We start from the raw sequence: 10,986 nt of genomic DNA on the forward strand, positions 1-10,986 counted from the left end.
TATCATTATTGTCCTCATATCACAGCTCATGCTTTTGATGGGTAGATGTCATGTTGATGTAGTGTACTCTCTCAGATGTCCTGTATTTACAGATGCTTTAGTGAAGTTTGAAGTGTGAAAGGTCATCCACTGTTGAGAGGGTTACACATCTTAATAATTAAAAAGATAGTTACAGCACTGAGAGATTTTTCTTCTTCTTAAAGTTTTCAAATAGATGAAAAAGGCCTTAAAATGAACTCAATCCTAAAAGTAATCTGCACATTTAAAACGAATATTTTGGTTGTCTTCATATTCTTTTCAAACAGTTTATTATTTATAAATGATTGTTTATATAATTACTTTCATGCCTTCAATCAGATAAAATATGTTTGGCATCTATCAATTATAGAAAGGTCATTTGGTTTCACAAGTCTCACTGGGAATGTAAACATCTGAATAAATATCATAAAATAATCATCATCATCATAATAATAATAATTATAACAATATTAATGATAATACTTATCCTTATGTTAAATAATGATTACAATACAAATACAAATAATAATAATAATGATAATAATGATAATGATAATAATGATAATGATAATGATGATAATACTAATGATAATAATGATAATGATGATAATACTAATGATAATAATACTAATGATAATAATACTAATAATAATGATAACTATGATAATAACAACTATGATAATGATAACTATGATAATGATAACTATGATAATGATAACTATGATAATAACAAAACTAATAATACAACATTATTGTATCCTTGTGATTATCAGATCATTATTAGACCAGTAGCTCACTGATTAATATTCATATTATAAATGTTGTATACATATTTACATGTCCTTAAACAATCCAAAAACCTATTTACAGTTGCACCATTAACCACCATAAGCCTAAGCACTTGTTGGAACCACCTTCCCCGCCCAAGATAAACACTTTCCCGGAAGGAAGCGTTAGATTCACCCGCCTTCAGAATCCACAACGCGACAGGGTCCACCTGTGAGACAAGAGCAGACACGAGGACCCGGTTCAGACCCTCAGGTGAGCCCCGTCCGCCTCTTATTGTCTGTCCTTAATGTGCTTATTTTTCAAACGGGCTTCTGAATGGGGTCTACCACACGTGTTAGTGGCCGGTTTCACTCTATAAAGAGAGGAAGGCGGGGAAATTAAACACTTCCCAATGAATGAACAGTTATTCTGAGTTTGAATACATACTATATAACATGTTAGGCTTCTATAACCAGACATTATTCATTGAATATGCACACTTACCGGCCACATGTTGAGATACACGTGGGTTTTCTGACTGTCCTTTTTTTTTGGATATGGAGGTTATTTATTCTGTTCAGAAACCCTGCTGCTCAAAAGAAGAATACTAACAAAGCTTGTAAACAGGCCGGTTTAATTCATTATAAAACAGAATGTTGGTTATGTTTCGTTTACTGTTGTGGGGTGGAAATAGCAGAGGAGTCGATGTTGCCATATTGGACTGACAATAAGTAGAGACATTTTAAATTACCTTTTCATTTAGCTAAAAAGTTGTGTTTGTATTGTATGTATGAGTAGAACAATCGATACTGTCGCAACTGCTCTTTTCTTATTAAACCCATGGTTATAACAATAACGACAGAGTTATAAGTCATACCATAATAAGAACAATGTCTTATATTAGATTACAATATTTCATTCATTCAACCTTTATTTATACTCGAGCTATCAACACATAACCACTTACATGAATACTTGTTTACAGGTTTAAGACAGAGCTTTGACAGAAATACAAAGTCGAAATCACATGTGTTCAGGGTGGTCTTCGGTTACCAGTCGTCAAATCATTAATAATAACACAGCCGAACCGTCCATTGGAGCCGAAAATACATGAAATAGTATCCTGCATGTTGTAAAAACCCATTCGAATAAATGCACCCGCCAAATAAAATAAATATTTGCGGGAATTAAAAGAGGAAGCCAGTAAGGTAGCTGTTAGTGCCGCCCATGTCTTCCGCGCCATGTGGAGATTACCCGGAAGTAGCTGCAACGTGCCGCGTCACTACATGAACGTAGACCTGCTGTTTACACTGGTGTGTTATTGATGAGTACACACTTATAAAGGAGGACTGATATATATTATTATAATTTTTTTAATTTATGTTCTAGTTTTCTTTATTATAATCTTTTTCATTCTTCTTATTTTTTATTCTTATGCTTATCATTTTTTTCGCTGTTTTATTTCTTTAATAGATTTTATTCCTTTATTTTACTGAGAGGGATCACTAACACATTATTATTATTATTATTATTATTATTATTATTATTGTTATTATGATTATGATTATTATTATTATTATTGTTATTATGATTATTATTATTATTTTTTATTATTATTATTATTATTATTATTATTGTTATTATTGTTATTATTATAAATACAATTAACCTTTGTCATGTACAGAAAGCCTGTGGTTTTATATTTGTGTTAATACACCACAATATTCAAAGGATCATATTCCAAGAAATAATAACAGTATCCATCAGTAAAGCACATTTACAGTATAACGCCATAAAACACAATTACAGTCGAGCAGTTACACTGTAAACATCATAACAGTAAAGGTGCTGTAAACTGGTAATTGGGCTATTTACCTCAAAGACACAAACATGGGCACATCATCTTTTGATAAATCATATTTTTATTACAGTAATTCATTCCTAACATATGTTATGTGTCATAACATGTTAGTTTGTAATAAAAGGCCAAAAACCCAGGCTTTTATTTACATGTTTAATCATGTGTTCCTCCAGCACACGTTTTTTGTAAGTCCATTAAAAATATGTGTAATTATATGTTACTTAAGTCAAAGTAGAAGATTGTTATCATGAAAATGTCCTAAAAAAATGTAAGAAAATTCAAATTTCAGACAAAACATATCAGTATTTACAATATGATTAATTTTAGAAAACTATAATCTGTCTAACAAAGTGTTTTAAAATAAACTCAGCGGAATAAAACTGTATGTATCAGTAATAATAATAATATATAAACTATTTCTACTAGAAAACATTTAGAATATATGCTAAATGAGTCTTTTCTCTTCAATCCTGACCATGGATGCTAAAGAGTATAGTGTAGGACTCAGTTGAGGAGGATGATAACAACATGTCCTGGTAGCTGTTTATTTAAAGGCTTCTCTTGACTTCAGCACAGGAACCTGACAGAAGCAACAGGATGTCGACGAGTCTCCCCACCGACCGGTGAGTTTGAGGCTTTGTTTTTAGTTTTTCTGATATAAACGGTGTAAAGGTTTGTGTTGTAAAAGTGTTTTTCTTTCCACAGCGGCCAGGCTGTAGCCCTCATCGTATTCATGCTCGGTCTGGGAACTCTGCTGCCCTGGAACTTCTTCCTGACGGCCTCAGAGGTTTCTTTGACACAATGATTAAATCATGAAAAATGAAGAGATTATGATAAATTCAGCTTCATGTGTGCTAAACATCTGAAACTACTTGTTGGTCTTAGAAATGTCAGAAAATAGTGAAAAATGTCATTTCCATTTTCCTCATGCTCCAAGATCTTTAAATGTGTAAGATTTTTCAGCTCAAAACCCAAAATCATGCCGTTTATTTTGAAATTAAATACTTAATAAGAAATCATATTTTAGAGGCTGAAAACAGACTTATTTGCACACAAACTAAAAAACAACAAATAATTGAGATTGACTAAAGTTCAGCATTCAACACCATTGTGCCCTCCAAGCTCATCATTAAGCTCAGGGACCTCGGGCTCAACAGCGCCCTCTGTGACTGGATCATGAGCTTCCTAACGGGCAGATCCCAGGCAGTGCGGATGGGGAACATCACATCCTCCACCTTGACCCTCAACACCGGAGCCCCTCAGGGTTGTGTGCTCAGCCCTCTCCTCTACTCCCTGTTCACGCACGACTACGTGGCCACACACAGCTCCAACACCATCATCAAGTTTGCTGACGACACGACCGTCATCGGCCTGATCACAGACGGCAACGAGACGGCGTACAGAGAGGAGGTCAGAGCCCTGACATCTTGGTGCCAGGACAACAACCTCCATCTCAACGTCAGCAAAACAAAGGAGCTGATTGTGGACTACAGGAAGAGGCAGAGAGAGGCACACACACCCATCACCATCGACGGGACTCCTGTGGAGAGAGTCAGCAGCTTCAGGTTCCTCGGGGTAAACATCAGTGAGGACCTGACATGGACACATCACACCAGGGTCATATCCAAGACGGCTCGACAGCGGCTCTTCTTCCTCCGCAGGCTGCGGAAGTTCAACATGGACTCCAGGATACTCTGCAACTTCTTCACGGCCTGGTATGGCAGTTGCACCGCCCTCAACCGTAAGACTCTACAGAGGGTGGTGAAAACTGCTCAGCACATCACCAGGACGGAGCTGCCATCCATGGAGGACCTCTACACCCAGCGGTGTAGGAAGAAGGCCGGTAGGATATTAAAGGACCCCCATCACCCCAGCAACAATCTGTTCTGTCTGCTGCCGTCTGGCAGACGGTACCGCAGCATCCGGACAAAGACCACCAGACTCAGGGACAGTTTTATACCACAGGCTGTAAGACTGCTGAACTCCTGAGCTCTGTGAATGTCTACTCACGTCTGTTTATAGTACACACATACATACATATATATCTATATATTATACATATCCGACACACCCCGTCCTGGCCTTGCCCGTCCTGGAAGTGCCGCGGAGCTGTCTTTTGTTTGCACGTTTCTGACGAAATAAACGCTATTATTTTTGCCCAACCCCGAACCCTTCCGTCTCTTGCCTTCTACCTGAGCGACCCTGTTCACAGTAATCAAATATTAACATTTTAACGATTGTTCTTCTTTTTTCCTCTTTGTTAAAGTACTTCAACCAGCGCCTCGAACCAAACATCACCGGTAACGGCTCGTCAGGCGTCACCGCTAAAGACTACAACTATGACAGCTGGATGGTCTTGCTTTCCCAGCTGCCCCTGCTGCTGTTCACGCTTCTCAACTCCTTCCTGCATCAGTGGTGAGTTCAAATGCAGCAAATTCATTTATATGAGGATAAAACTTAGAGCATAAACTAGTAAATGTTGACCAATAGGGTTGTGCCATAGGTTGTCATTGTTCAGTGTTGGAAGAAGAACTCAGATCCGGTACTCAAGGGATTCAGTTGAACTTCTGGAGTCCACAACTTATTTCCCCTTAGTGACAATAAAGTGTATTTTCTCCTATGAATGAAATGTTGATGTTTCCTCTCCGGTCTCTCTGCAGGGTGAAACCTCGCCTCCGTGTCGCATTCAGCTTCATAGCCATCTTCCTCCTCTTCTCCCTCACCGCCGCCCTGGTTCCAGTCCCCATGCAGCCAGACACCTTCTTCTCTGTCACCATGGCCACCATTTGGTTCATCAACAGTAGGTCCACACACACACACACACACACACACACACACACACACACACACCTTATTTCATAACTTCTGAACTATTTCTTGTCTTGAATTTGTTTTTTTGTCTTGCATGATTCTTTTTTTGTACATTTTTAATGACCATTGTTGCCCACTGAGTGTTTCTCTAATAGTTGTGCTTAAGTTTTTATTTCCAACAATTTCACACAATTTAATGATGTTGAACGTGTGTGTGTGTGTGTGTGTGTGTGTGTGTGTGTGTGTGTGTGTGTGTGTGTGTGTGTGTGTGTGTGTGTGTGTGTGTGTGTGTGTGTGTGTGTGTGTGTGCAGTGGCCAGTGCCGTGCTGCAGAGCTCTCTGTTTGGTGTGGTGGGTCATTTCCCTCCTCGGTACAGCACTCTGTTTATGAGCGGTCAGGGTCTGGCCGGACTTTTCGCTGCACTCGCCATGCTCTTCTCCATCTTGAGTGAGTAACAAACAGCTCTAACAACACTGCATATGTACTGAAAAATAACATTATTTGTAAGAAAAACAACCTTCTGCTGTCAATAAAGACAAACCTCTTGTAGACTTATTCTTTCCAGAAGCAAGAAGCTCATAATGTGATGTTCTGCAGGTAAACCAGATGCAGGTTACGCAGACAGAGGCTCGGCAGCTTTGGGATATTTCATCACTCCCTGTGTGGCGACTCTGGGTACTCTGCTGTGTTTCCTGCTGCTTCCACACCTGGTGAGGACACACACACACACACACACACACACACACACACACACACACACACACACACACACACACACACACACACACACACACACTGTACACCAGCTTGTTCCTTCAAAATACCCTTCTGCTACTGTGAACGCTACTAATAATGAAAAGGATGATGTCCTGCCCCTTAGCCTATCACGTACAATGTGTTGGAATCGCTAGCCAATAGAAGCACGAGTGTTACATAGTGATGTCACTGTCACGGAAGTAACATTAGAGAAAATAAAGTCACATAAAATATCAGGAGAATCGTTACAACCTTTGACAGGAGTGTTTTGGAATTTAAAGGCTTTAGAACAAACCCTACATTCTCTCTAAAGTCCTGAAAGATTATATTTTTCGTTTTCATTCAATATCCTGTTGATGTGCACTTTCCTCTGCAGGAATTCGCTCACTTTTACCTGAACAAACATCAGTCTGAGTACGTGGAGACGAGCAAGGAACTGCAGAGCATCACAGGTCGGTTCTTACTCACTCTCACTCTGCAAAATAATAATCATTCAGTGATTATATTCTTATCTTATATCGGATCTAAGTCAATGTACAGAACTAAAATCTCTTCATAAATCTATTTCTAGCTCTTCATTTTAATATAAGTCTCAAGGGGTGAACTATACCGTGTCTTCATGTAGTAATGGCTTAGTAAAAATAATGAAAGAAGAGCAATCAAGTATGTAAACTGGAAGTCACTGCAAGGCAAGGCAAGCTTTTATATGTATATAGCACATTTCCCTTACAAAGAACACTTAAAATAGTTTAGCATTCACTATGAAAACTCAAAAAGCAGCAACAAATGAAACAGAAAATAAGACAATGCATAAAAGAAAGACTGTGTAATAAGATTTACACTTTACTGCTGACTCCCAGTCACTAGGATAAGCCTATTTTACAATTCTACCAACAGATATTAAAGATCTCCTGGTGAAGTCACTGATACATTTTTATTTCTTTCCTTTTAAAAGATAAGAAATTGTTAGAAAACGGCTCCAAACAGCAAGAGGCCAACAGGAAGCTCTTCAAAGAGCCAGAGGAGGATCAGGAGCGCTCGTCCGTCCTGCAAGTCTTCAAAAAGGTGGGTTTTATTTCATACGTTTTCTCCAGGTGTTTCAACACAGCTGGTTTTTTACTGCATCCATTATTTCGGATCCATTATGGATATTTTATTTGACTTAAATTTGCTTTTATACGATCAAAGGTCAAAAACCTCGGAACATTAAGTTTGCGAAAATATAAAACAGGAAATCCTCAGATTGATCCATCTTTGATCCAAGTAAGCACACATTAGCACAAACTCTTCATTTAATGGATGTTCAGTACAGGTTAATTGACTGTATTTTGTCATTCAATGATCTCAATTCCTTCTGACTTTGAAGACTCCTCTTAGCATCAAGATTCAACATTTTCACTGCGCACTTTATACCATATTATATATGTTTAGAAATATAAATACATTGCAAGGCATATTTCCATATAGTTAACCATGTCTAAGAAGCCTTTATGTAATTGTTGGGTCTTATCCCCCTCGGTGTTGTGCTGTCTTTGTAATTTTCTTTATATCATTTATTTATTTTTGGGGTTTATTAATATTGTTATTATTATTGTCTTTTTTTTTCTTCTTTTGACTTAATTAATTAATTTATACTTTTTATGATTTTATTGCACGTGTGGACAATGTGTTCTGTGTTGGGATAAGTGGGATTAAAGGGGGTACATATTGCTATCATACTCCTTCTTGATTGTGTTACCCTGTGAAAATTCAATACATATATTTAAAAATAAAATAAAGACACAGCCTTAAATTAAAAATATACATATATATATAAATACTTTGAAATGTTGTTCATTGATTTGTTTTCCTAACCGTTTCTAATAATCTAATTGTTATTCTTGCATATTAGCCTTTTCTCTCGAAACCTTTCACTGCACTCTTTAAACATTTCGAGTATCTTACAGATAAATGTGTGTGTGTCCTGCAGATCTGGCTGATGGCTGTGTGTGTGACGTGTGTGTTTGCCGTCACACTCTCAGTGTTTCCTGTCATCCCTCTCCGTGTAAAGTCCGTCTACCAAGACAGCCCTGTCTGGGGTGAGACAGAACATCCTACCTTTGTTCAAGTCAGGAACAGATCCATGTTATTATTTAATGTCAGCTAACAATCGTCATTTTACCTCCCTTAAAACACTAAGCTGCTTTAAAGAGGACATATTATATGATTTCAGTATGTACTGTCTCTCCTGGGACATGTCTCCATGCTTTAATGTTCAGAAAGCTCTTTATTGTTCTCATACTGCCTGTGCTGCAGCACCTCTTTTCACCCTCTGTCTGAAACCAGAGCCCAGTCTGCTCTGATTGGTTAGCTGGCAGGCTCTGTTGTGATTGGTCAACCAGCTTAGAGATGTCCCGCCCCTTAGCCTATCATGTTTAATGACTGGAGCGCTAGCCAATAGAAGCAGGAGTGTTACATAGTGATGTCCCTCTTGAGGGAAATTTAGCCTTTGCAGACCATTTACATGCACAAAAAGGAAAACCCAAAAAGCAGAATAAGGCTACTTAATAGTGGTCTTTTAAAAGACATCATGATCAAACATGTATTCTACAGACACACAGCCCACAACATGACTGATGCCTTACTAGTTTTTTCACACAGATCTTTAAACAGCACTCCGTTTTATAATACTTTTGTTTAAAATACCAGTAAACGTTTTTATATCCAGTGTAAATTTACACTGGATATAAAAATGTTTACCTGTAACTCAACACTCCTTCATTTACAGACAAAGTGTTCACCTGCGTCTGCTGCTTCATCGTTTTCAACGCCATGGACCTGGTCGGCCGTGGCGCCCCGTCTCTCGTACAATGGGTGAGTCTGCTGCTGCTCAGCCATGGGAAAAAAGTCCAATTTACAGAAAAATGATAAAAGTTATTTAGCAGCAAAATATTCTTAAAACTTAAAGGGGCTCAATATGCATAATGGTCCACTTCAGAATAATGTAAATGGTATTATTTTATTATAAATAATTATGTCTTAATGTGTTCATCACTTTAATGTTGCAGCTGTTTTTATTTTTATTGATATTTTTCTTTTTTTTATCTGAATAATCTGTAAAGTAACTCAAGCTGTAGAAGAGTAAAACGTACATTTATTTAGACACTATCCTCATATATTCGCTCACAGTATTTTGTCTATAATCTGAACCTGCAAAGTTACTCATGTTATAAAATAAATGTAGTGGAGAAATATAATATTTGGCTCTGAATTGTAAAGGAACACTAGTGCCAAAATACATATTCAAAGACCTCAGTTCCAAGCTCTGGAGAGCAGTGTGAGACACGGTAACCATCTTGGCCCCATCAGTACTTTAGGAATGTTCTTTCCATCACTTTTTTTTTTCTTATTAAGCGTCTAACTTTTCCCATGATGACTCCTGAATGTCTCTCTTTGTGTGCAGCCCTCGAAGGAGAGTCCTCTGTTTCCCATCACCGTGTTGTCCCGCCTGGTGTTCATCCCGCTGCTCATGATGTGTAACCTCGAGAACTCTAAGCTCACCGTCCTCTTCAGCCACGACTGCGCCTTCGTCACCATCATGGCGCTCTTCTCCTTCAGCAACGGATACCTGGCTACGCTCTGCATGGCCTACGCCCCACAGTGAGTTCAACTGTATTGATTCCTTTGTAAAATTCGAACACACAGGGATTTCAGCCTTTGAAGAACATTTACATGCACAGAAGCCTAACACACTACAGGGAAGGGAAAACCCCAAAGAGCATAATAGGGCCCCTTTCAATTTTGAGTTTCACACACGTCTGTTTGATGACAGTTTTATTAATGTTTATGTTACATGTAGTAACCGTGTGTGTGTTCTTCAGGTTGGTGCGCCATAAAGACTGCGAGACGGCCTGCTCTCTGATGACCTTCTTCCTCGTTCTGGGTTTGGCACTGGGAGCGTCTTTCTCCTTCCTACTGGCAAAACTGGTTTAACCACCTGAGGGTTCGACAAGAAGAAAAAAATCCAAAGCAGTCTTCCGTACGTAGAGAATAAAATAAGAATAATATATATAATAACTTAAATAAAAGTGAGTTATTAAAAGTTAATAATCTCTATTAATTCAATACAAATATTTGAATGTGAACTTGGTAAACCACAAAAGGAATTAAATCATCTCATTTTGACTTGTTAACTGTCGTATTAAGTACATAACGTTGTGGAAGACAATTTCAATGCTGAAGGACAGATGAAGATCAAGGACATACATAGGATTTGTTGTTAAAATGTTGCTAAAAATAGGAAGAAAAGTGGAAACGAAGCTCATATTTCTTTCTAACGTCTCATTGAACCATGTCAAAGTGCAGCTAATTTGTAAAGTGTGTAACCTTTTATTGCATGATGAAACAGAAATAGTTTGCCATGAATTTATTGATGGATTTTAAACATTTGAAACGCCGCATTTAGGTGCTTTTCAATAACAACGTGGTGTTTTTCTAACTCGTTTAATTTTTTATACCAAACATGTTTTTGCACTGGCCACCTTTAACTGAACTTCTGCTTTTGTTTGTGTGTCGTTTGTTTTTGGTATTATCTTCTGTAAAGGGTTTTCTCAACTCGGTTTAATGTATTTCACGCCACACTGCAGGACTTTGCGTTTTTTCTACAGATGAAGATGTTGTTTTTTTTGCTTATTTATGTTTTTCTACTCTGGTATGGTTGTCTTTAATAGTTTTTAAAGGGATCATCTGTTTGTTTTCATAATAAAATGTACAAAATGTTCACTGTTGTTTTT

General features: G+C 37.8%; 1 protein-coding gene across 3 annotated transcripts; it reads left to right on the forward strand.

Moving 5' to 3' along the window:
* The first annotated feature begins 904 nt into the window (after nt 1–904).
* On the forward strand, nt 905–10,973 carry LOC134864733 (equilibrative nucleoside transporter 2-like). 3 transcript variants are annotated; one of them, XM_063883938.1, is made up of 13 exons: nt 905–1,059; nt 3,219–3,270; nt 3,353–3,434; nt 4,914–5,062; nt 5,308–5,447; nt 5,771–5,905; nt 6,056–6,168; nt 6,591–6,666; nt 7,170–7,279; nt 8,184–8,292; nt 8,982–9,067; nt 9,657–9,853; nt 10,075–10,973. In XM_063883938.1, exons 2-13 carry the CDS (start codon nt 3,245–3,247, stop codon nt 10,184–10,186), a joined length of 1,335 nt encoding a protein of 444 aa, XP_063740008.1. In that variant the 5' UTR covers nt 905–1,059; nt 3,219–3,244; the 3' UTR covers nt 10,187–10,973. The 3 variants fall into 3 exon arrangements, with proteins under 3 accessions (XP_063740008.1, XP_063740010.1, XP_063740011.1); XM_063883940.1 differs by having other exon boundaries at nt 977–1,059; nt 3,224–3,270; XM_063883941.1 differs by lacking the exons at nt 905–1,059; nt 3,219–3,270; nt 3,353–3,434 and adding an exon at nt 4,364–4,490.
* The last annotated feature ends 13 nt before the right edge of the window (nt 10,974–10,986 follow it).

The sequence above is a fragment of the Eleginops maclovinus genome, chromosome 5 (genome assembly GCF_036324505.1).
Source record: "Eleginops maclovinus isolate JMC-PN-2008 ecotype Puerto Natales chromosome 5, JC_Emac_rtc_rv5, whole genome shotgun sequence".
NCBI classification, from domain to species: Eukaryota; Metazoa; Chordata; class Actinopteri; order Perciformes; family Eleginopidae; genus Eleginops; species Eleginops maclovinus.

Coding starts and splice junctions, on each gene's coding strand:
- LOC134864733 (XM_063883938.1), top strand. CDS start 3,245: ATGTCGACGAGTCTCCCCACCGACCG. Junction 6,667..7,169: donor GGAACTGCAGAGCATCACAG/GTCGGTTCTTAC, acceptor TCCTTTTAAAAG/ATAAGAAATTGTTAGAAAAC. Junction 9,854..10,074: donor TGCATGGCCTACGCCCCACA/GTGAGTTCAACT, acceptor TGTGTTCTTCAG/GTTGGTGCGCCATAAAGACT.